The sequence below is a fragment of the Pipistrellus hanaki genome (assembly GCF_964339955.1).
Source record: "Pipistrellus hanaki genome assembly, chromosome: 3".
Taxonomy (NCBI): Eukaryota; Metazoa; Chordata; class Mammalia; order Chiroptera; family Vespertilionidae; genus Pipistrellus; species Pipistrellus hanaki.
Window position 1 is genome coordinate 174,505,314 of NC_140505.1, and position 25,643 is coordinate 174,530,956.

The 25,643-nt window shown below is 43.2% G+C and overlaps 2 protein-coding genes across 7 annotated transcripts in view; one reads left to right on the forward strand and one right to left on the reverse strand.

Annotated features, from left to right (window-relative positions):
* Nucleotides 1-7,824: 7,824 nt before the first annotated feature.
* SLC25A3 (solute carrier family 25 member 3) lies at nucleotides 7,825-14,857 on the forward strand. Of its 4 annotated transcripts, none has more exons than XM_084876404.1 (8): nucleotides 7,825-8,083; nucleotides 8,318-8,478; nucleotides 9,703-9,827; nucleotides 11,687-11,866; nucleotides 12,898-13,079; nucleotides 13,726-13,898; nucleotides 14,322-14,432; nucleotides 14,514-14,857. In XM_084876404.1, the coding sequence occupies exons 2-8, from the start codon at nucleotides 8,322-8,324 to the stop codon at nucleotides 14,672-14,674; spliced, it is 1,089 nt and encodes a 362-aa protein (XP_084732530.1). In that variant the 5' UTR covers nucleotides 7,825-8,083; nucleotides 8,318-8,321; the 3' UTR covers nucleotides 14,675-14,857. The 4 variants fall into 4 exon arrangements, with proteins under 4 accessions (XP_084732530.1, XP_084732532.1, XP_084732531.1 ...); XM_084876406.1 differs by lacking the exon at nucleotides 9,703-9,827 and adding an exon at nucleotides 9,990-10,111 and having other exon boundaries at nucleotides 7,957-8,083; XM_084876405.1 differs by having other exon boundaries at nucleotides 7,962-8,113.
* A 1,725-nt stretch (nucleotides 14,858-16,582) lies between these two features.
* Nucleotides 16,583-25,643, reverse strand: part of IKBIP (IKBKB interacting protein) — a 29,136-nt gene continuing 20,075 nt past the window's right edge. The window contains exons 3-5 of one of the 3 annotated variants that reach the window (XM_084876393.1): nucleotides 22,453-23,197; nucleotides 17,681-17,973; nucleotides 16,583-16,753 (exon numbers count right to left, since the gene is read on the reverse strand). In XM_084876393.1, the coding sequence (XP_084732519.1) occupies nucleotides 16,718-16,753; nucleotides 17,681-17,973; nucleotides 22,453-23,197 (1,074 nt within the window). In that variant the 3' untranslated portion in view covers nucleotides 16,583-16,717. Of the gene's footprint in view, nucleotides 16,835-16,930; nucleotides 17,974-21,959; nucleotides 23,198-25,643 lie in introns of those variants that run through there. The other 2 variants (XM_084876392.1, XM_084876395.1) reach the window with 2 other exon arrangements.

Sequence of the window (25,643 nt, forward strand, 5' to 3'; positions counted from 1 at the left end):
CAATGATTCAAGTCATCAGAAATGTAAAATTTAAGCGACTGCTAGTGTCATGTGGGTTAATTGTAATTGTGTACCAGCAATGGGTAGTTTCTCAGAAGAATCAAGTCCGTCAATGTCACTACCATTTGAAGTGATTGCTCTCTAAAGCCTATGTTTGATTCCCTACAGACTGTCCTTTGCAATGGGCTACCTTCCAAGATTAGACATAAATAGCAGAACACAAATATTTTCCTGAAGTTCCCTTATGTTTGCAATTTTAATTTCATTTAGGGCTGACTGCAATTAACCCCTAAATTGTGCTCATTTGTGAGAAGGCTCCTTAATACCTACGGCAAAAATATCACACAAGTGGTATGAGTTTGAACTACGACAAAGCTACAGTACATTGCAGTTCATGATGACCCAGGACATAAACAGAAACTTACATGTTAGGTATCTTCTGAACCATGTCTCTAAGGATGGACGGAACTATTTCTATTCCTTTTAATAAAACTTACTCCCTTTATTTTATTTTATTTTCATCACCATTTCATTTCTCCCTAGAATGTCCAGTATGGGCCCCTCCTGGGCTCACTTCTTTTCTATAACGTTTCTAGAGCCAAAGCAGCCCTGCCTAATCTCTCCCTTGTTGCTTCTTCTATCCTAAGCCCTTCCTTGTTTTACCGTCCTTAGCTTTAATAAATGTACTCTCAAAATAAATAAACAATAAAATAAAATAAAAAAACACACGAAGTTCCTGAATGTTACACACTTGGTGTACACCACAGCCTAGCACCTTGCTCTTGCACTTGCTCAAAACATATCAGTAAGGATCCTTTCTAGTAACTAAGCACTTTGTATCAATGGCAAACCAGGTAATTCAGGATACTGTCTCAATTTACAGATAGGAAACTCGTAGCAGGCTCATTCCACCAGCTCATGTTTATCTTTGGATTCCCTAGAGCAGTGGTTGTTAAACTCATTAGTCAACAGGGCATCGAGCTGCAATTTGCTGACCACTTCCCTAACGCATTAGTTCCTAAACCTGGCTATAAGAATCACCTGGGATCTTTAAAAAATGGCAGCCGAAACTGGTTTGGCCCAGTGGATACAGCATCGGTCCTACGGACTGAAGGGTCCTGGGTTCGGTTCTGGTCAAGGGCATGTACCTTGGTTGCGGGCACATCCCAGTAGGGAGTGTGCAGGAGACAACTAATTGATAGAGGAATGTCCAACTGCTGGTGTAGGCCCAACCCCTGTAAATCAGCAGTAGGACATCCTTTGAGGGGTCCCAGATTGGAGAGGGTACAGGCCCGGCTGAGGGACAACCCCCGCCATGCACAAATTTCTTGCACCGGGCCACTAGTAGGATAATAAAACCCTAATATGCAAATTGACCAATCACTATGACATGCACTGACCATCATGGGGCAGACACTCAATGCAGGAGCTGCCCCTGGTGGTCAGTGCTCTCCTACAGGGGTAGCACCACTCAGCCAGAAGCCAGGCTCACTGCTGGTGAGTGCAGTGGTGATGGCGGGAGCCTCTCCCACCTCCAAGGCAGCGCTAAGTCTGCAGGCAGACATCCCCTGAGGGTTCTGGACTGTGAGGGCGCGCAGGCCGGACTGAGGCACCCCCCCACAGTGTATAAATGTTGTGCACTGGGCCTCTAAGTTTCCTATAAAATACAATGTCCCTGAATATTCATGTGTAACTTTCAGAGTTTCAATCCCCTGCACAAAGATGGGTGACTGGGAGTCTGATGAGAGCCTCAGAGCTGGGTCTGCTTATTGGGATGCACTTTGGTAAAGGGGTTTCCCCTAATTTTACAGCCAAGGTACTCTCCGCTCAACCTAGGATATTCTTCCAAAGAAAATGGGGTTGGTTTGAGCTTGTAAAGCTTTCCATAGTAAAATTATGGCCCCAAAGGTGAAGTCCATTTTATCTATTTTAGATACAAAGAGACAAATTTCTCCTTACTCTATTTATAGAGACATGCAAAAAAAAAAAAAAAAAAAAAAAAAAAAAAAAAATAAACAAGCCCAGGCTGGTTTGGGTCAGTGGCAAGAGTTGGGCCTCTGGACTGAGAGTCCCAGGTAATTCCGGGCAAGGGCACAGGCCTGGGTTGTGGGTTTGATCCCCATCAATGATTCTCTCTCATCATTGATGCTTCTCTCTCTTTCTCCCTCTCTCTCTCTCCCTTCCTCTCTGAAATCCTATATGTAAATAAGATTTCTAATAAAAAGGAAAAACTACAACTAAGTGGACGTCATTCTTTTTTATTGAGGGCAGGTATGAAAAGGGACTTTATTCTCCTTTCCGTAATTTATTATATCCCTCTATTACGTGGCTGTGGTAGGAATTATTTAAAGATTTTCTTGTGATTCTCCATGAAAGGGATAATCCTAAATGCAAACTTGACTTCTGGCTCTAAGTTTACAAATGCTTGTTGGAAAGTTCCACTTGGATGTTCTATCTTTCTAGCATCTCAAGTTCCGTTTATCTCCCCAGTACAGTTCTGGGTGAGGATTGGCCACAGGAGAATTTGTGTAAGATTTCAAAGCAGCAGGTATTACATTCTAAAGTAGGGGTGTCGAACTCAATCAGAGAAGGGGCCAAAATCTAAAATCCAGCCCAAATCGCGGGCCGAATGGTTTACTGAACAGTCATAAACTGACAATGTCATAAACTGACAGCGGAATGCAGTGATGACAGCATGGTGCGGGCCACATTGCAAGGCCTGGCCGGCCGGATTTGGCCCGCGGGCCTTGTGTTTGACACATGTGTTCTAAAGGTTAGTATAGACCCTAACCACTCTGGCTCAGTGGATAGAGCATTGGTCTGCAGACTGAAGGCTCCTAGATTCCATTCTGGTCAAGGACATGTACCTTGATTGTGGCCTTGATCCCCAGTAGGGGGCATGCAGAAGGCAGCTAACTGATCAATGTTTCTCTCTGATCCATTTTTTAACTCTCTTTTTTTTATTTTATTTTATTTTATTTATTTATTTATTTTTTAAATCAATCTTTATTGTTCATATTATTACAAAGGTTCCTCATTTCTTCCCCCCTCCACCAGGTTTCCACCCCACCCTCCACCCCCTCCCCATCCCCCAATGTCCTCATCCATAGGTGCAGTTATGTTCAGTCTCTTCCTCCCTCCCTTTCCCTGATTGTAAATCCCTTTTCAGATAGTAAATCAGTTACTTAGCATTTTCTCATATCAATAATATCTCCACATGCCCAATGATACATTTCACACAAAAGACATTTCCAAATAGGTCAACCAGCCTCATCCAGGCCCCACCCAAGGCACTCACAGATCAACACCCCAGCCCTATACTAACTCAACACATCCAGATCTAAGCCTTCATCACTTGATTCAGCAGACCCTCAAGTTCCCACAAAAGTTTCCAGCCATGTCAGAGAGGCAGCCGTGGGGCAGGGGCAGGCGAGGAGCGAGCTGTTTCGGGCCTGGCTGCTCCGGGCCTGGCCTCTGTTGCTCTGGTTCGTTCCACAACCAGCTGCTCTGGGTCTGGTCACTGCCGCTCCCGAACTAGTTGCTCTGGACTTGGCTGCTGCTGCTCCGGGCCTGGCCGCACCCGACCCAGCTGCTCCGGGCCTGGCTGCTCCCAGCCTGGCAGCCACTGCTCTGGGCCTGGCCGCTCCCAGCCTGGCAACCACTGCTTCGGGCCTGGCCGCACCAGACCCGGCTGCTCCAAGCCTGGCCGCTCCCAGCCTGGCAGCCGCTGCTCCGGGCCTGGCCACACCGGACCCGGCTGCTCCGGGCCTGGCGGCTCCCAGCCTGGCAGCCGCTGCTCTGGGCCCATTTTTTAACTCTCTATCCCACCCCCTTCCTCTCTGTAAAAATCAATAAAATATATTGAAAGAAATCTTGTTAGGACTTCACTGAAAATAAAATTAAATTAAATTTAAAATAAATAAAATTTAAAATAAATAAAATAAAACAAAACAAAAATAAAGGTTAGTACGACATGAGGTGCTAAGGCAGCCCATGCACATCGTTGCTAACCTGCTGGCTCACCTTCCAGTGGGGCAGTGGCCAGGTGTGGAGCTCTTTCAGCAACTGCTGGACCTTCTTCTTCAGTGTCTCTGAGTCTCGGGCCAGATGCCTGTGCAGTACCATGCCTCCTGCCTCATCAGTGTAGGTGGTAAGAGAAAGATGGCACAGTCTAGTTTATGCTCAGGGGATCCAGTTTGTCTTAGTGGGTTCCATTTTGTCCCTGCTCGTCCCCACTTCATGTCCAGCTTTCCTGCTTTGACTGTAAGCCCTATCAATTACAGCAATTTTAGGTCCAACCCCACAGGCACAGAGGCAACTTGGCTAGCTCCCACAATTTCATAAGGTCTAATTCCTAAATTAAATCTCTTATTGCATATGACTTATACTGGTTTTGCTTTTCTCTGGTCAAACTCTAAAACAGAAATAATTCCAGGAGAGCCCAATGTTAATCTGAATTTGATTTGATTTAAAGGTGCTGATGACCAGCTGTCAATGTGACACTGGATGTCCATGGCACGAATCAGCCAAAACACTTTCTTAATATCTCACTTGTGGACACCTGTAATCAATAGCTAAAGAATCAAAGTTTTTGCTGACTAAGTCATCAAAATATTCTGCTTCCTTAGAATATTTAAGTGAAAATAAGACATACAGTGGAGTTGGTTGGTTTCTCCTAATTATGCATAACTTGGGAAAAGGAAATGATAAGCTTAGGGCTTTAAAATTTCAGTTCAAGATGAGATAAAGGACCAGAAAGTTTATATGACTGTCTTCCAGTTTCTGCAAGGCTGTAATTTCTAAAAACCAAACCCCAAATCTAATCCTGAATGCAACTGAATTCCCAATCCTGCAGGTCTCATGTTAAAGGTAGAGAATTTTATTTTTTGAGGAGCAGTGACCCTCTGAACATCGGAATGGGAACAAATGATCAGATTCAGCTGATGCTAAGCCTTGAAGAAATAGAAATAGCCAGTAGAAATAGCTCTCCCTCCCTTGCTGAGGAGCCTAGACTCTTCTTACCTATAAAACCTGTAATGGCCTCCCCTGATTTGGTTGCCTTGCAGAGTCTGCCGATCCTCCTCCAGACTAATTTATTGTCTACACCTCCCATTGCCTCTGGTACCCATGGCAGGAGATCCTAGAAGGTAAGAAGACTCTCTCCTTATTCAAACTTTAGGCTCTTCTGAGCCGTTTTTCCACTAGGCCTGCCATTAGGCATGTCCTTCAAGATCCCAAATGTAACAAGAATTCTGTCAAGTCAGCTTAACTGATAATTGATAAAATTCTTCACCCCAAGTGGTATCTGATTACCTTGGCTTGCCTTCAGCAAGAATCCTGTTAGACCAATTTAGCAAAAAGTACCCTACCTTCTCTCTTAGTAACTTCTCATCCACTGACCCCCTCCCCAATCTGGCGGCTTAGCTAAAAATACTCACTCTTAGAAATCATCTTACTGAGTTCTCATGAACTCTGCAAGACAGGCGTCATTCCCATCTAGCTCCAGCTACATAATCTGCAGGGCCCATCCCAAAAATGCAGGATCTCTTGTTTGCTAAAGAGAAAACCACGGGCCCAAAATGGCATCACTCATGCTAAAAGCCCAATGTATCAGACCTAGATTTAATGCCTGATTTAATTGCAGTTTCAACCTCTCCAAGAAACATAATCTTAATCAACCAGTCTGGACTTCCTGGTTAATCAATAGTAAGGTATTTCTGCCATCCCTACCCTACCCCTACCCCCATAGAAAGAAGAGGCAATCTGATTAAAAACCCTGGCCTTTTCCTTTATCCCAAAAGAAGATATGTGGATCTAAAAAGAATTAAAAAAAAAATTTCTTTATTGATTAAGGTGTTACATATGTGTCCTTATTTCCCCATTAGAAAGAATTCTTTCTTTTCTTTTGCTGATAGTTCCCTTGCTCATCCTTCTTCCTACACAAACCTTGCATTTTGTATTGCCCTTCTAGTTGCTAGATAGGATGTTGCCCGAATCATGAATTGCTTAATAAAGCCAATTAGATCTTCAAATTTACTTGGTTGCATTTAGTGGATTTTTTTTTTAACATGTTCACAAATTATTAATAGTTTCAAATGGTGACAACATGGCATTAAACCAAGCACAGGGTTCTGTGTACACTATATAAGGTGGCAAGCCCATGAGGCTGGCACTGCTTCCATCTTACATTTAAGAAACAATTCATTGAGATCAAGTAAACTCCCAAGGTTACTTTATCAAGGGCTGGGGAAATGTCAGCGCCAGAATGCTAACAGATGTGTGGAAAGACTCCAAAAAGAATCTGGAGACTGACTAGAAAGAAATGATAAAAGATTTATTTAAGAGTCTTAGAGTTTGCAAACTTGAAACACAGCTAGGCAAAACCCCCATAAGTGTTCCTTCCAAAGAACAAAGAAAAGTTGAGAGTTCTTAAGTACAACAAGAGGCCTGGTGCACTTAATTCATGCAAGGGGGGGGAGGATCCCTTCAGCCCAGCCTGCACACTCTCCAATCTGGGACCCGTGGGGAATGTCTGACTACCGGTTTAGGCCCGATCCCGGGATCAGGTCTAAACCGGCTGTCGGACATCCCTCTCATAATCCTGGACCGCTGGCTCCTAATGGCTCACCTGCCTGCCTGGCCCCCCCTGCCGGCCTGGTCGTAGGCAGTCATCTTGTGAGGGTGTGATGGTCCATTTGCACATTACCTCTTTATTATATAAGACATATATTCTAGAGAATTACAGTATCAGTCCTGCATTCATAGCCCTAGGATTAGCCTAGGATGATTATCAGTCAGATGTTAGGCAGTCTGGATGATGGCTGTCAGGCGGATGTCAGGTCCTGGACCCCGAGTCCTTTTCAGGGAGTAATCAGAGGACTGGTTATGTCCAGATACATCTGTCTGGACATGGGACTGCAAAGTTCAAAAGTTTACGTTCCCAGACTAGTTGGAACAAGAATTGAATCGGTTTCTCATGCCTCTCAACCTTCAAAATTTTACTATTAGCAGCTTAAAGTGACTCCATTTTATATATTCCTTATTTTTACTCTTTCCTCAGAGGTTTGACCTCTACTAAACTCTTCCTTAATTAAAGTAGGCCCTTCTCTGTTAGCCTGAATCTAATGAAGATTTCCTAAACTTATTCAACACACAAAAACCTGCTGCCAGCCACATTCACTCTAGTTCATCTCTGGACCCCCAGGGCTCACAAGGCGTTTGTCAAATGTCTCAATGTTACATCAAATACTGTGATGAAGCAGCGAGCAGTTCTACCTTTAGAATTTTTTAAAATATACTTTATTGATTTTTTTTTTTTTTTACAGAGAGGAAGGGAGAGAGATAGCCAGAAACATCGATGAGAAAGTCATTGGATGAGCTGCCTCCTGCACGCCCCCCACCCGGGATGCGCCCGCCACCAAGGTACATGCCCTTTACCGGAATCGAACCCGGGACCCTTCCGTCCGCAGGCTGATGCTCTGTCCACTGAGTCAAACCGGTTTCGGCCCTTTAGAATTCTTGCTGCACATTTCCTTTTAAAACCCTCTCCTAAAGTCTGGCAGGCCTGTCTGCATGTCAATGGAAGTGACACTACATACTGCGGTGACATTCTAACCGCAACGCCCGAAATGATTCACATAAAGCCATTCCGTGTTCTTTTTTTTTTTTTTTTAAGCGACTATTATACTGGAACTCACTTAAGTGGAAAAAAACGGAAGCCCCGGCGTCAAGGAGAGACTCTTCAAGGTGAAGGGACAGAAAGAGGAGGTCACGGGCGCAACTCCCACACCGCTCCAAGCGCCGGCCCCGCTCGCGCGCCTGCGCAGAACGAATCCTGTGGCGCAGGAGCCGGACCGGAAGGGCTGGGGCCGGTGGGGCGGGGATAGGGTTGCTAGGAGAACGCGGTGACGTCGCTTCCGCGGCCCTCTTCTCCCCCAATGGGTGCCGCGCGACGGTAGTGACTGGCTGCGTACGTCACGCTGACGTTGCGCGAAGGACACTCTTCTAAGGGCTCGGAGGACGTTCGGCCTCTGTGAGCCGCTGCGTTTCCGCGGAGCGCCGGTGTGTTCGCCATCTTAGAGGAGTGAGTGTGGCCCGGCCTTCCGCGCGGCAGGTGCGGGGGACGGGGAGCGGGGAGAGGAGCCCCTGGCGGGGGGGGTGATGCTTTGGCGGTAGGCCCGGCCGGCTTCCTCTTTTGGGGGAGGCGGCCGTGACCTCCTCAAGGGCGCGGAGGCGGGAAAACGAAGGCCGGGAGCGGGGACCCAGGCTGCCGGCGCCCCTGGCTTCCTCCTCTGACCTCCCGCCCCTCCTCCCCTAGGAAGATGTTCTCGTCTGTGGCGCACCTGGCGCGGGCGAACCCCTTCAACGCGCCCCACCTGCAGCTGGTGTACGATGGCCTCGCGGGCCCCTCCAGCAGCCCCGCCGGGCCCCCGGGCCCGCCCCGCCGCTCGCGCACCCTGGCCGCCGCCGCTGTGGAAGGTGAGCTCGGACCCTGCCCCGCCCCGCCCGATACGCTCGTATTGCCCCCTCGGGGGTCCGCGGGGCCTGGAGGGCAGGGAAGGACGTGCCCAGGACGGCGGCCCCGGTGCCTCCGGGAGGATGTCAGCCCACTCCTCCTCCCAGGCCGGGTGTCGGGGCCCTGGCCCTCCCTCAAGGGCGGGGGAGGCCTCGGCGCCGCTCGCTCCGTGACCTCCACGTCCTCGAGGGAGCAGAGGCGGAGAGGCCTCGACTATTAACTCCTTATCTCCGCCGTAAGTCCGCTTGGTCAGCAGTGGGTAAAGTCTCCTTCCTGTAACCCCTGGCCACCTGCAGGTCCAACTGTATTATCTGTCCTTTGATTTGGCCTTAATTTTATTCTTAGAAGTACTCCCTCCAGGACTTAGGTATTTCCGAAGTGTAATCATATTAGTTGGCCCAGGGTATGTGAGATAACGGGGTTTCTTTTAATAAGACTTGTGGAGGCCTCAGATGGGCCGTAGAAAGGACATAATTGGCAGGATCCCTTTGGTCTTATTTCTTGGGGTTCTTGGGTGGTTTAGACCCCGTTTAAAGGAATTGTGTGTGTTTTAAATCAATTAACATCTGGAGTGGATGTACAGAGAAACCTGAAAACGAAATTGTAACTCCAGCACGGTTACATTGTACCTGTAAGATCCAATGTTTATTTTTCTTAAATTAGGCATGTGTTTCTGTTAAGCCTTTAAGTGTGGGTACAAAACCCTTTTACGAGCATTCCATTTTGAAAGTTAAAGCTAACCTTGTTTGTGTAGTAAATGTATTGGAGTGCAGGAATTTATGTTTCTCTAGTTTTATGGTATAGGAATCCGTAAGTGGGGATGGTACTGGTTAGTGGCTGGGTAAACCTAGAATTTTGCAAGCTGAGTGCTCCTTCTGAGTTTGATTTGTACTCTGAAGCGTGCTCTTAGCGATTAATGATTTGAAGTTTGGTTTTAATAATTAATGTAGAAAACTTTTTTTCTCACAGAATCTTCATAATCTTTTAGTGATTGTTTTCATTGTGACAGTGAATTTCTTGTTACTCGACCTAGGTGGAAACTCATCTTTCAACTTACTTGTAAACAGGTGGCCAGAGCTATTCTGTTGTGATAGTACAGTTATTTCACAGGGAAATAGTTCTCTTCGTTCCCATGGCCTTCGTCGTCTGAAGAAATACTTACTTGATTTTTTTTTTTTCCCAATCAGAGGAGTATAGCTGTGACTATGGATCTGGCAGATTCTTTATCCTTTGTGGAATTGGAGGAATTATTAGCTGTGGCACAACACATACAGCATTGGTTCCTCTAGATCTGGTTAAATGCAGAATGCAGGTTTGTTTTGCATGTGGGACTGAATAAAGCATGGCTAAGTTGTAAGATGTAGTCATCTACTAACAAGCTGTGTGGAAACCTAACTGTCCAGGAGGTAAGTGGAGAGCCAGTCATAACATGAGTTTTATACTAAAATGCATGGTGTGTCTTGTCTTATTACAGAGTACAGTTGTGAATATGGCTCCATGAAGTTTTATGCACTGTGTGGCTTTGGTGGGGTCTTAAGTTGTGGTATCACACACACCGCCGTCGTTCCTCTGGATTTAGTGAAATGCCGTATGCAGGTTTGTATTGGGATAACACTGTTAAAAGTTTTCATGTGGGACTTAATTCCAAATAATCTTAAAGGACTTCACAAATGAGAAGAATTTGAATACAGAAGAACTGCTAGAAACCTGAGTAGGAAACCAAACTTGAATATCTTTATTTTAATTAGTGTTTTAAATCCAAGAAATGCCTCTTTTAAAATAAGAATGTGGGCAGATTGTGGATCTCAGACTGGCTATAAATGTTTTTTTGCTGTTGGGCTCAATTCTGGCTAGAGTGCCTCTTCAAGGCCTCCTGGTTCTTTATGTTCCAAATAGTCATTTTATAAGCAGTTACATGTCTGAGTGGGTAATCATTCTTTGTGTATTATGTGAAGTAACTTTACAACTCTTAATTGGTAAGATTAAGGGAGACAGTGCTATGTAGATTTAAAAATGTGTCTTAATATTAAAATTTTGTGGGTATAGCTTTTTATTCACTTACATAAAGGTTTTTAAATAATTAGAATATCTTGATTAGGATTATTGAAGCAAAAATAATCAAACCTTAAAAATTTATTTGTTCCAAACAGGATTAGAAGTCTACTTACCTAAAAGAGAAAGGAAGTGAAATATTAGCAGGGAGAGGAAGGTGATGTATACCAGCCCTTGTAGTACTGGCAGAAATAGTGAGATAAGATTTCCCCCCCATTTAATTACTAGAATGGATATGAAATATACCTTTTTTAAAACTTTTTATGCATGTCTCTTGAAATGAGTTGAGGTCAGAAGACAGGTACTTATTATGTTGATGTACCTTTTTAACTTGTATTTACTTTGTATTAAGTTCACAAAACTTTGTTGACTTTATAGTATAATCTACTTAATGGGCTAGCCTATATTAGAGATATACAGGCAAACAGGCAAGACCCTTCAGGAGCAAAAAGATTATGACTTGCTGAAAAGCTCAGGTGGTGGTTAGCATTTTTAGCAATAAAGTATTTTTTATTTAAGGTACGTACATTGTCTTTTTAGACAATGCTATTGCACACTAAATAGACAATAGTATAGTGTAAACAACTCCTATGCACTGGGAAACCAAGAAATGTGTGTGGCTTGCTTTATTTGTGGTATTTATTGCAGTGGTCTGGAACTGAACCTGCAATATCTCTAAGGCATGCCTGTAGACTTACCTGTTATTTAGACAGTAGTTTTGAAACTAAATCTTTAAAAGTGGCAAAGTTGGGTGGTGAAAACTTGTTTAGAGTCAGTTTTGTTATGTAATTTTGTATTGTAGATATTTTATCCTCTGAACTAACCCTCCAAGACATAAATCTAACTGTAAAAAAGATAAATCTCAATGTACACCAAGCATGCCAAATTCATAGCTCGTGGGCCACGAGTTTGACATGCTTGATGTACACATTGTTACAAAGATGATTATAGATAATAAGCTGTTACCATGTGGTGTGCTTGCATTGTTCTACCTTTTGTGTAGTTGCTGAAGTTTATTTTAGAACCAAATGGGAAGAAGAACTAGTCAGGAAATTAAATGTTTATGAGAAATGTTAGCTCTTTGGTACATTTTTTCTTTCTTTCTTGTTTTAAATATAGGTGGACCCCCAGAAGTATAAAGGCATATTTAATGGATTCTCAGTTACACTTAAAGAGGATGGTGTTCGTGGTTTGGCTAAAGGATGGGCTCCAACTTTCATTGGCTACTCTATGCAGGGGCTCTGCAAATTTGGTTTTTATGAAGTCTTCAAAGTCTTGTATAGCAACATGCTTGGAGAGGTATGTAAGTTAACTTTGCAATTGAAAGTCCTGAACTTTTAACTTAAAGTTTAAAACCAAAAGGGATCTTAGATTTTTGTTTGACCCACCTCATTTTAGAACTGAGGAAATGGTCTCAGAAATGGTAAGCAGCCGAAACCGGTTTGGCTCATTGGATAGACTAGAGTGTCAGCCTGCGGACTGAAAGGTCCCAGGTTCGATTTCAGTCAAGGGCATGTACCTTAGTTGTGGGCATATCTCCAGTAGGGGGTGTGCAGGAGGCAGCTGATCGATGTTTCTCATGATGTTTCTGGCTCTCTATCTCTCTCCCTTCCTCTCTGTAAAAAAATCACTAAAATATTTTTTAAAGAAATGGTAAGCAACATGTTCTGAATCATAAGTCTATTTTAGCAATGAAAATATGAAAAAAAATGTATATCATTATATTTTAGTGCTTTTTATTATACACTGCTGCTTTCCAAAAAGTTGGATTTTGAGTTTATATCAAGAGTTTTATTAAGGGAACTTACACAAGAAGTATGGATGCCCTCCATACCAAATGGCAGGCACTAAGGAGTTATTTAGGAGAGATGGTTGGGAGAGATGGTTGGGAGACTTGCATGTGAACTGCCCCAGATAAAGAGAAAATGCCTTACATGCTTGCCTTGTGGTAGGGCAACGGAACCCACACACCTAGGGTGTAGGGGACCGGTCCATCAGTAATTCTGGGTGAATTTTCAGGAAGCAATCTCTGTTCTGAATCTAGCATGAGGTTCCAGCATTGGTCACTCATGGCCCAGTCTCTCCTCCACAGGTTCTTAGAGTGTAGTTCAGGGATCAGCCATTCTTGGTACCTAGATGTTAAAGCTATTCACATTGCTCTGTGGTTGATGAAGTTAGGCGAGATAAACGTTCAGTTCATATCATGTGTTATTCATGGACAGTATGATAGAGAAACACTTAAAATGTCTGAAATTTAACTGTTTCCTAGAACTGTCCCTTAAAGTAAAATCGAAAACAGCCGATTCACGACCCTCGTGTTTTTCAATTAGGAAAACACCTATCTCTGGCGCACATCACTGTATTTGGCTGCCTCTGCCAGTGCTGAATTCTTTGCTGACATTGCCCTGGCTCCTATGGAAGCTGCTAAGGTTCGAATTCAAACCCAACCAGGTTATGCCAACACTCTAAGGGATGCAGCTCCCAAAATGTATAAGGAAGAAGGCTTAAATGCGTAAGTAAACATTTACCTAAGTTTATAGTATAAGGTCCTCATAGGAGGGAACTGCATTTGTTAGCATTAAGCCTACCAGATTTCAAAAATTTTTTGTTTAATGTCCATCCCTTCAACCCCTTTACATAAAACATAAACTCCAAGGGTAAGAATAAATTCATAACATGGTTTGAGCCCTGAATTAAGGATTTTTTCTAAAGTAGGGAGGGACCATTTGTTTAATAGTGACTTGATATTTGACCTAAACATTAACTTAACTTTTGGGGAGACTTTATTAGAATTCATGTCATCTGTGTTCACAGTTAAGAATTTGCATATGGTCAGGTCACAACATGCTTCCTTAGATCCACCTTTGTGGATGCCAATCTTGAACTGAGTTCTACTTGTAAATTTACTGTTTCTTGTAGTTCCAGTCAAGAAACATCCAGCAACTTTCTGGTTGTACAGTCAAAGGTGCTTGAGTCATTGGCATGTGAGAGAAATATACCTGCATGTTAGTCTTCGGTTCTGATACAAATGGCATGCAATTGTGCTGCCATTTTTGTATTATCAGAACTTGACTGGTGTGCGGACACTTTTGTTAATGATGGAAATTCTGCTAGATAAATATATGCAACTGAGTAAAATAAGTCCTGTGATTTTCTAGATTCTACAAAGGTGTTGCTCCTCTGTGGATGAGACAGATACCATACACTATGATGAAGTTCGCCTGCTTTGAACGTACTGTTGAAGCATTGTACAAGTTTGTGGTTCCTAAGCCCCGAAGTGAATGTACCAAGGGAGAGCAGCTGGTTGTAACATTTGTGGCAGGTTACATAGGTATGAATTACTTAGATTATGCTTGTCTGAAATGAAAAACAAAGAGTTATTTTTATTACTGACCTCTTTTGTGAAGAAAAAATATTCTAAAGAAGCTAGTATATCTTCCCATTGCATTTCATATGACCTTCAGGATTCCTGGTTTGCATGATTAAGCTTGGGAATACATTGATTTGACTGCTTCTATTTATTTTGTTTAAAACAGATTTAAAAATATAAGAGTTGATCAAAAGCTGAATATAAAAACTTTTGAAAGATTGGGTAGATCGCTTTATAACCTTTGTCAGTCTTACTCTAATTCTGATTTGTTCTAAGAACAACAAAATTTTATTACTTTGTCATGTCAAAATTGTTGGCTGTGATGTGTTTTGTTTTTTTTTGTCAACTGACCCCATATTGAATCATATTTCTTGACTTTTTCAGCTGGAGTCTTCTGTGCAATTGTTTCTCACCCTGCTGATTCTGTGGTGTCTGTGTTGAATAAAGAGAAGGGTAGCACTGCTACTCAGGTCCTCCAGAGACTTGGATTTAAAGGTAGGATTCTTCTTTCTCTAAAGAAAGAATAACAGTTGGGTGTATATTCCACTTTTCACTCATATTTCATATTTTAACCAGGTGTGTGGAAGGGACTCTTTGCCCGTATCATCATGATCGGCACTCTGACTGCACTTCAGTGGTTCATCTATGACTCCGTGAAGGTCTACTTCAGGCTCCCACGTCCTCCTCCTCCTGAGATGCCAGAGTCTCTGAAGAAGAAGCTTGGGTTAACTGACTAGATAGATCGATGCACATATGGACTGAATCTGCTTTTGGTCAGTGTTGACGGAAGTGCAAAAGGAACTTTTATATATTTGACAGTCTAGGTCGGAAATCGTCTCTTCCTGATATAATTACTGTAGTACTCTTGCTTAAGGCACGAGTTTCAAATTTGCTGTTGAAATAAATCCAACTGGTCATGATTTGTCTGTGGCTTGATAATTATTTTTAAAGATTTAATCCTAAAATGAAAACTAGTATAAAACCTCCAGAGAAAAATGCAAACTAACCACTGTTGGTTCGATCCTCCGATCCCTACTCATAAATTGTCATGTCTCAAGTTTTGTCACTCAAGAGAGTTCTTATATTTTTAGGAAACATCCTAAATTTTAAAAAATTTGATTTAATTGTTCAATTTAAATATGGGTAAATGTTATATTTTGAGTAGTTGATTTTGGCATATAATTGAATTTTTGCATTGTGTACTGTGCTCTTTAAAATCCATATGACTAGCTAGCTGGTTTGGCTCAGTGGATAGAGCATTGGCTTGTGGACTGAAGGGTCCTAGGTTCAATTCTGGTCAAAGACACATGCTGGGGTTGTGGGCTTGATTCCCAGTAGGGGACATACAGGAGGCAGCCGATCAATGATTCTAATCACTGACGTTTCTATCTTCCTCTCTGAAATCATAAAAATATTTGCCCTGGCTGGGTAGCTCAGTTGGTTATAGAGCATTGTCCAGATGCACCAAGATTGCGGATTCAATCCCCAGTCAGGGCACATATAAGACAGCCAACGAGTGCATAAATAAGTGGACCGACAAAGTGATGTTTCTCTTTTTTTTTTTTTAATCGATCTTTATTGTTCATATTATTACAAAAGTTCCTCATTTTTTCCCCCCTCCACCAGGTTCCACCCCACCCTCTGCCCTTTCCCCACCCCCCATTGTCCTCATCTATAGGTGCACAGTTTATGTTCAGTCACTTCCCACACCCACCACTCCCCTTTTCCCCCGAGAATCGTCAGTCCACCACTCCCCTCCCGTATCTCTGATTCTATTATCAACAGTTAATATTGTTCATCAGGTTTTTAAATTTCCTTTTTTTTTAAATTAATAAACTTATATTTTTAAGAATAAATTAAAATCTAATAATTTTAAACCTTCTTTTTTCTGCCCTAGGGACTGAGAAGCAAACTTGTTCATATGTAAACTTGCCCTTTGGCTATCAAAAGGTGTAGTAGTCATTCAAATGTAAATGAACACATGTTTAAAGATAGCTGCTGGCTGGAATTGGATTACTTGTTCTGGGTGGGAAGGGCATGTCCTCCCCTTTCTCCACTAAAATTAAGGTGTTAGCTTTTTTTTTTTTTTTTTTTTTTTTTTTTTAAATATATTTTATTGATTTTGTACAGAGAGGAAGGGAGAGAAATAGAGAGCTAGAAACATCGATGAGAGAGAGTCATCGATCAGCTGCCTCTTGCACACCCCCTACTGGGGATATGCCCGCAACCAAGGTACATGCCATTGACCGGAATCGAACCCGGGGCCCTTCAGTCCCCAAGCCAACGCTTTATCCATTGAGCCAACCCGGTTTCGGCTAAGGTGTTAGCTTTAAAACCTGTTTTTGGCAAGAGACCTTAAACTTTCAGAACTTTAAATTTTTCAGGTAGCAAATCAATTACTTAGCATTTTCTCAAATCAATAATACCTCCACATTCCCAAGGATACACTTCACACAAAAAAGACACATCCAAATAGATCAACCAACCTCATCCAGACCCCACACAAGGCACTCACAGATCAACACCCCAGCGCTACAACTCAACACATTCAGATCTAAGCCTTCATCACTTGATTCAGCAGACCCTCGAGTTCCCCCAAAAGTTTCCAGCCATGTCTGAGAAGCAGCCCTGGGGCATGGGCAGGCGAGGAGCAAGCTGTTCTGGCCAGCTGCTCCGGGTCTGGCCTCTGTTGCTCCGGGCCGGCTGCTCTGTGCCCAGCTGCTCCCAACCTGGCTGCTCCGGGTCCAGCTGCTCTGGGCTCTGCTGCCGCCGCTCCGCGCTCAGCTGCTCCGGGCCCGGCCGCTGCTGCTCCGGGCCTGGCTGCTCCCAACCCTGCTGCTCTGGGCCGGGTTGCTCCGGGCCTAGCTGCTCCGGACCTGTCTGCTGCTGCTCTGGGCCTGGTTGCTCCCGACCTGGCTGCTCTGGGTCCGGCTGCTATGGGCCTGGCTGCTTCTGCTCCGGGCCTGGCTGCTCCGGGCCTGGCTGCTCCCAACCTGGCTGCTCTGGGTTCGGCTGCTCTGGGCCCGGCTGCTGCCACTCAGCGCCCAGCTGCTCCAGGCCTGGCCGCTGCTGCTCCGGGCCTGGCTGCTCCGGGCCTGGCTGCTCCGGGCCTGGCTGCACCTGGCCTGGTTGCTGCTGCTCCGGGCCTGGCTGCTCCGGGTCCGGCTGCTCCGGGCCTGACCGCTGCTGCTCCGGGCCTGGCTGCTCCTGGCCTGGCTGCTCCGGGTCCGGCTGCTCCGGGCCTGGCCGCTGCTGCTCCGGGCCTGGCTGCTCCGGGTCCGGCTGCTCCGGGCCTGGCCGCTGCTGCTCCGGGCCTGGCTGCTCCGGGTCCGGCTGCTCCGGGCCTGGCCGCTGCTGCTCCAGGTCCGGCTGCTCCGGGCCTGGCCGCTGCTGCTCCGGGCCTGGCTGCTCCGGGTCCGGCTGCTCCGGGCCTGGCCGCTGCTGCTCCGGGCCTGGCTGCTCCGGGTCCGGCTGCTCCGGGCCTGGCCGCTGCTGCTCCAGGTCCGGCTGCTCCGGGCCTGGCCGCTGCTGCTCCGGGCCTGGCTGCTCCGGGTCCGGCTGCTCCGGGCCTGGCCGCTGCTGCTCCGGGTCCGGCTGCTCCGGGCCTGGCCGCTGCTGCTCCGGGCCTGGCTGCTCCGGGTCCGGCTTCTCCGGGCCTGGCCGCTGCTGCTCCGGGTCCGGCTGCTCCGGGCCTGGCCGCTGCTGCTCCGGGCCTGGCTGCTCCTGACCCGGCTCCTCCGGACCTGGCTGCTGCTGCTCCGGGCCTGGCTGCTCCCGACCCGGCTCCTCCGGGCCTGGCTGCTGCTGCTCCGGGCCTGGCTGCTCCCAACCTGGCATCTCCGGGTCTGGCTGCTCCGGGTCTGGCTGCTGCTGCTCTGGGCCTGGCTGCTCCCGACCTGACAGCTCCCGACCTGGCTGCTCCAGGTCCAGCTGCTCCGGGTCTGGCTGCTGCTGCTCTGGGCCTGGCTGCTCCCAACATGGCTGCTCTGGGTCTGGCTGCTCTGGACCTGGCTGCTGCTGCTCCGGGCCTGTTTTGCTAAATTATGCATATGTAGTAACATATAAAATAAAATTGGACTGAAAAAGAAGTAACAGCTTAAATCTCCATTTTTATGAAAACTTCATGAAGTGTTTTGATCATATTTTAAAGTGAGTTTAACATTTCCATAACTTTTTTTGGGATAGAGGTGTCCATATGTTCATGATGTTTGGTGTATGACAGTCTTACTGCTAAATTAGAGTTATACACTTTCTTGAGTTATATAAGTGTTATATAAGTGTTCATATAATTTTTATCATTTATGAGATAAATCACAAAATAGTTGTTAAAAATATCAGATACCACATGGTTAAAGAACAAACTGATTCCAAACTTCCAGGAGTCTGTAGCTCAAAAGTACTATGCCTGTACTGAAATAATAATGTGGTTGCTTGCCGAAACCGGTTTGGCTCAATGGATAGAGCATTGGCCTGCAGACTGAAAGGTCCCGGGTTTGATTCCGGTCAAGGGCATGTACCTTGGTTGCAGGCACATCCCCAGTAGGGTGTGTGTAAGAGGCAGCTGATCGATGATTCTCTCTCATCGATGTTTCTAACTCTCTATCCTTCTCTCTTCCTCTCTGTAAAAAATAAAAAAATAAAATTGGATTACATATATTGCATTATATGTTTAAAAAAATAATAATGTGGTAGCTTAGTAAGTCAGCTCCTCCTCTAACAATTCTTACTGCAGATATTACTGAATCATTTTTCTCTTAAAAGGCATCCATGCCTTCACATTTTTAGCAATGGTCATAGGAGTCCATGAGGTGTTCCCTTCACTGATAGAGTTTATGAAGCTTTGGGTTATTACAATGTGACGAGTTACTTAGAAAGCAACAATTTGAAAGTTTTCATGAGCTTCTATAGACTAATGTGCTATGCAGGCAACAGTCAATAAATGCTGGCTATGATGAATGAAAAGACAAGACATACTGTAATTCTTACCTAATACTGTGATGTGATGTATAAGTCTGCTGGCTTTCTTTGGGGAATGTGGTATATGTGAGATTGGAAAATGGAGGATAATTCATGTGAAGGACAATATCATTTCAAGACCCATGAATCAACCCAGGGGGTTGTATTAAGCAAGATTAAAACTTAAAACATCATTAACGTGAAAATATGATGTGACCCACTTTTACTTAGAGATAAACTGATTTACTGATATTATTGACAATTGATGAAACTTTCACTGATAGTGCGGGGAATTTTCACAGCTGAGGATGACACCCTCATAAGAGACCATATATATTATTGAAATAAATAAATTTACATTGTCTTCTGTTATGGAACAGATGAAGTTTTTCATCCTGTATTTGCCATAGAAGCTATCTGACTTGAAGACAAAATCATGACCATGAGCTTAGTGACATTCAGATTTTAGGGTCCTTCTCAGCATGGCTATCAAATTACTGACAGATTTGTGAGTCATTATTTCAATGAGTAGAACTAGCTCCAAATAAGATGAATGCCTTGTTAGAAACAAATATTCTTCATAATGAATTTTCAGATAAATTTGTATTTTTTAGTGCAAAAAAATTTTTCATGTCTAAAATGCATGATTATATCTTAAGATGATTCCATGGAACAATTACAACTTTTTGTAACTTTTTGTACATCACTTAATGCAGGGGTCTTCAAACTACGGCCCGCGGGCCACATGCAGCCCCCAGGGGAGTCTGATCCTGCCCGCCAGGTTTTTTGGGCAGTGAGCGCAGCCAAGGTGTTACAGTAGGAATTAGTAGTTCATATAGTCCGGCCCTCCAGCTCTCTGAGGGACCGTGATCTGGCCCCCACTTTAAAAAGTTTAAGGACCCCTGACTTAATGGCTTTGCCCTTTACTAGATGTGCCAGGCAGTTTAGACATGTTAATGCTAGTATTCACAGCAGCCTTGTAAGGTAGATATTCTTATTTACAGATGAAAAAAATTAAGGTTCACAGATACTAAATTTTTCTGAGGCCACAGAACTAAGTGGTGGGAGAGCCAGATTTGGAACCCAGATATCTCTGACTTCAAAGTCCCTTGTTTCTACTCTGTTAAAACAGAATGACTCAGTCTTCAACAAGCCTGGCTTTGCCAGTGTAATTATGGAAAATCTATCACAATTATTATAATTTGGAACAAGAGAACTCAAATATCCCAAAGAATAAATTCAAAATCTAGTTCCACACACCCATGAAACCATTTGAAAATATGATGAGCACCCAGTGCTTAAGTAAAATATAAGCAATAAGTTTGTTAAACTTCAAGAGGAACAGCAGTTCAGGAAAGAGAAGAGAATAATATGGAATCAAAGAAGCAGAAAGAACGTTTCTTTGGGCTCAATTTGGAATTACATGAATCAATTTTAATACTAATTATAGTAGCTAACATATAATACCAGACCTAGTCTTTTTAAAAATAAGTATGGCCCTCCCTGGTTTGGCTCAGTGGATAGACCGTCAGCCTGCAGACTGAAGGGTCCTGGGTTCACGTCCAGTCAAGAGCACCTGCTGGGTTATGGACTCAATCCCCAGTAAGAGTGTGCAGGAGGCAGCTGATCAATGATTCTCATCATTGATGTTTCTACTCCTCTCCCGCCTCTCTGAAATCAATAAAAATATATTTAAAAAATGAACATGTCCATAGAAAAGAACATATACTAAAAAATGAATAGTGTTGGCTGAGGAAAACCATTACGTCTTTTTTTAAAAAAAATATATTTTATTGATTTTTTATAGAAGGATAGAGAGTTAGAAACATCAATGAGAAAGAATCATCGATCAGCTGCCTCTTACACACCCCCTACTGGGGATGTGCCCGCAACCAAGGTACATGCCCTTGACCGGAATCGAACCTGGGAACTTTCAGTCCATAGGTTGACGCTCTATCCACTGAGCCAAACTGATTAGGGTGGAAAACCGTTAAGTCTTAAAGAACCAGGGAGATAAGGGCAAAACTTCACATCTCCACCCAAGGTCTTGCAGTCTCTGATCAGGTCAGCCTCCCTCAAGTTTCTCTTAGGCAATCCTTCTCAAACTTCAATATCCACATGAATTTCCTCAGAATTTTATTACAAATGCAGGTTCTGATTCAGCAGCTCTGAGGTGGAGCCTGACATTCTATATTTCTAACAAGTGCCTAGGTGAGGTTGATGCTCTGGTCTCTTCGAAGGAGAGAGAGCTCTGTCGATATTGGTAGTGGCCTTGTGGTTCCAGAACCCATGAGCACTGGTGATTAGCACAATTCTTTCCTTAGGATACTCATGAAATTAATATATTAAACCATCTTCCCCTCCCCAACAGGAGATAGCTTGGATTACCGTTTCTTGCAACCAGAGCTCTGATTACTAGTAAACCCCCTCAGAGCCAACTCTAAGTTCTATAAGATCAGGGGATACTTGTTAGCCAGCTATGTAGCCCCGGAGACACCTACACATGTGCTTGGCACACATTAAGCATTCAATAAATGTTTTCATACAAATGAATTAAACAACTAAGTTTGACAAAACTACCTCTTTTGCCCTAGCTGATTTGGTTCAGTGGATAAGAGCATCAGCCTGTGGACTGAAGGGTCTTGGGTTCTATTTCCGTCAAAAGCACATGCCCTGGTTGTGGGCTCAATCCCCAGTAGAGGGCGTGCAGGAGGCAGCCGATCAACGATTTTCTCTCCCTTCCTCTCAGAAATCAATGAAAATATATTTTAAAAAAGCACACAACTTGACGAAACCAGTTTGGCTCAGTGGTAGAGCGTCGGTCTGCGGACTGAAGGGTCCCAGGTTCGATTCTGGTCAAGGGCATGTATATTGGTTGTGGGCACATCTCTGGTAGGGGGTGTGCAAGAGGCAGCTGGTTGATGTTTCTCTCTCATCGACGTTTCTAGCTTTCTATCTCTCTCCCTTCCTCTCTGTAAAAAAAATCAATAAAATATATTAAAAAAAATTAAAGAAATAATTTCATGTTTTTTTAAAAAAAAAAACCCAAAAAATAAATAAATAAAAAACACATAACAAAACCCCACTAAAAACAATCTCTTCTTCTAAATGGATAATTAATGTAACAACCCTGATTCTAATGGCAGGATCCAGTTAGGACCCCAAACAAACAGACTATGCTACTTGGCAGTCAGTGAGGACAAGTGGGGATTCAGATCCTGCCCCATCTAGTTTCCCAGTGCTAGGCTGGCAGATCCTGCTTCTCCCCACTTGTCTGTGTGTATACGTGTGTGTGTTTGTGTGTGTGAGGGGGATGCATAAGATTCTTGCTAAAGAAAGTTTCAACTGCATGTTTTAGCATACTTATTTTGAAAAATCAAGTGATCAACCCTTTTCAATATTTTATTTTTACTGTACAAAACTGAATCATGTACAAAATAGTATTTAGTCCAGAATTTCATTATTTCTAACTTGTCAATCTCTTCATAACATGACAGAGGTCCCATTTAAAAACCAACTTATTTCAATCTAACCTAAATAATTTCAAGCTAATCCGTACCTGAAATGTGTGTTATTTCATCTTTTATATCCTTAATCTCAGCTTGGACTATTGTTAAATTAGATATTTTTTCATGTAAGAAAGCAATTTCCTTCTCTCTTTGTAGTAAGTCAGCAACAAGTCTCCCAATGCGTAGTGTTAAATCATTTACCAATGGTTCCAAACGGGAAAAGTCCTTCTTTAGATTATACACCTTTGGCTTTAGATCATTTGCAAAAGTCACTGTCTTCAGAACTTTAGCTCTGTCACTTTCTAAGCTTAACAACCTGTCTGTGTGCTTGTTGAAGTCACTCTTCAGCTCCAAAAGGATCTTCTTAACCGAGTTAATTCTCTGTGAATTTTCAGATGCTGTCTTTCGGAGCATTGATGTTCGGTCAATGCTGCTGGAAAGAAGATCACCTATGTTTTTTACTGTATTTTTTTCTGCTTTTTCTATTTTACTTTCCAGTTCTTGCACAGAGTCTGTCAATGATGTTGTATCAGTCACTAAACCTGAAATACGGCGCAAATCTGTCTTTATAGTTGTAATCTTGAGACCAACATCTTTTGCTACGGAAGTTGTACTTTGGTCTACTTTTGTAACGTCTTGTAAAAGAGTCGTCAAATTGTTGTTCACTATGCCCTGTTTTTCAGTTATCCTGCTGGACCAAGTTTTCAACTCATAAATCTCCTCCTGTAGATGCTTTAGATGAGCAATTATTTGAAAAGACTTCCATTGTTCCATGATAGCTTCAGACTTCTGACACTATAAGAAAATACAATACCACAGTAACTAAGTTGATTAAGATCTCAACAGTTAAAATTTAACTTAAGTTTTGTTAATCCTCACCCAAGGATATTTTCCCATTGATTTTTAGGGAGAGTGTAAGAGAGAGGGAAAGACAGAGAGAAACATCGATGTGAGATAAACACATCGATTGGTTGCCTCCTGCATGAGCCCCAACAAGAAGAGAAGAGAAGCCTGCAACCAAGGTACCTGTCTTTGACAGGAATCGAATCCTGACGATCTATCCACTGAGCCAAATAGGCTAGGGCTCAACTTAAATTTTATGTTAGTTTTTTTTTTTTTAACATATTTTATTGATTTTTTTACAGAGAGGGATAGAGAGTTAGAAACATCGATGAGAGAGAATCATCGATCAGCTACCTTCTGCACACCCCCTACTAGGGATGTGCCCGCAACCAAGGTACATGCCCTTGACCGGAATAGAACCTGGGACCTTTCAGTCCGCAGGCCGAAGCTCTATTCACTGAGCCAAACCGGTTTTGGCAAATTTTATGTTAGTTTTAGCTATAATTTCACTGCTCCTCTGGAAAGCATTTGGTAAAAGATGTATGAAGTATATTACTAATCAATAAGAAGGAAAACATTAAGGAAATAGAAATTGTTATTGAGAATGACACTTCAGTTATTATTTTTGTACTATCAATCCTCTGTACAGTTACAAAATGAGCTAAAGGATAGTGACTTATTTTTCAATTGCTGGAGAAGGGAAGAGCCTTCTAGATGAGCACTGGTAGAATTGGCGGAGGGGTAGCGGTCAAACAGGCACTATAACTTCTGAGACGTAAGTTGTGTGTAGTTATAACAAGTCCAGAATGGATGTCTAAGACACTTTATTTTAAAAAATATATATTTTATTGTTTTTTTACAGGGAGGAATGGAGAGGGATAGAGAGTTAGAAACATTGATGAGAGAGAAACATCAATCAGCTGTCTCCTGCACACTTTCTACTGGGGATGTGCCCGCAACCAAGGTACATGCCTTTGACCAGAATCGAACCTGGGACCTTTTAGTCCTCAGGCTGACTCTCTGTTCACCGAGCCAAACTGGTTAGGGCCACTTTAAATAAACTTATTATCCTATTACCTTTATGAATAATTTTCTGGGGTATCTAACTATCTTAAATAATTCAATTTAACTAATTCTTTTCTTTTTTTTTTTTAATATATATTTTATTGATTTTGTACAGAGAGGAAGGGAGAGATAGCTAGAAACATCTATGAGAGAGAGTCATCGATCAGCTGCCTTCTGCACACCCCCCACTGGGGACATGCCCGCAACCAAGGTACATGCCCTTGACCGGAATTGAACCCGGGACCCCTCAGTCCCCAAGCCGACGCTCTATCCATTGAGCCAAACCGGTTCTGGCCAATTTAACTAATTCTTAAGTTCCTAGTATATTATTAGGCATGCCAGGTGTGAGAGACATAAAGATGAGTACAGCTTAGACTGTGGCCTCAGTTCAGTTTACTCTGTTAGTAGAGAAGACATACATGTGAAAAACAAAACAACAAATAAACAAAAGCTATCTCCACGGTTCTAAAATTCCATGATTCCAAATACAAGTGGCTCTTAGTTTTTGTATGTTTCAATGCCATTGTCCTTCCCCACCATCCACTGTATACTGATATCTCTGAGCTGTCGTTTTGGTTTAACTTGGTCACATTAGCTGATGGACATTTTGAGTGCCTGGCAACATTTCAAGTTGTTGGTGGCGGTGGTGTGTGCAGGAGGCAACCAGTCGATGTGCCTCTCCCACATCAATGATTCTCTCTCTCCTTTGAGGCTACCCTTCCACTTTCTCTGAAAAGCAATGGAAAAAATATCCTTAGGTGAGAATTTAAAAAAAAAAAAAAGAGGTCAAAGGAGCAACTATGTAGTTGCAAAGAAAAAGAAGGCTGAAATGGGCCAGTAGAACAGTTAATTAATTCAAAGCAGCAATCCAATTGCCCCATCATATATGTTTGTAAATTTTAGAGTTTTTTTTTCTCAACAGGTTTATGCTTCATTAATTATTGGTGGGGGAGGTGCCCCTCCCACACACACCCCCCTTTTTGATAGAGAAGTTAGATTGTGAAAATGTCATTGCAACTGTGGCAATAAGGGACAGCCACAAATGGGAAGGAAATCAAGTAGTGATTGCAAAACCACATTTTATTTTTAAGGGGAAAGTTTTGCAATAAAGTATATTCACTGAAACAGAAGATCCCCAAGGGTGAAAAGAGATGGCTTATTTTCATTTATTTCATTACTAGGTTAACATTTATTAATGTATCTACTCTGTAAATGTTGCTTAATAGCACATAATTAAGACACCTCAGAAAGAGCTAAGTTTATTCTTTTTTTTTTTTTTTTTTTTTTTTTTTTACATTTTTAAGATAAATTTTATCAGAATTGAATGATTCTT

What these genes read in the sequence shown, in the direction of transcription:
- SLC25A3 (XM_084876404.1), top strand. Translation starts at nt 8,322, where the DNA reads ATGTTCTCGTCTGTGGCGCACCTGGCGCGGGCGAACCCCTTCAACGCG. An exon ending in ATAGCAACATGCTTGGAGAG is followed by an intron (nt 11,867 to 12,897) that starts GTATGTAAGTTA and finishes TTTTTCAATTAG; the next exon opens with GAAAACACCTATCTCTGGCG. An exon ending in CCAGAGACTTGGATTTAAAG is followed by an intron (nt 14,433 to 14,513) that starts GTAGGATTCTTC and finishes TATTTTAACCAG; the next exon opens with GTGTGTGGAAGGGACTCTTT.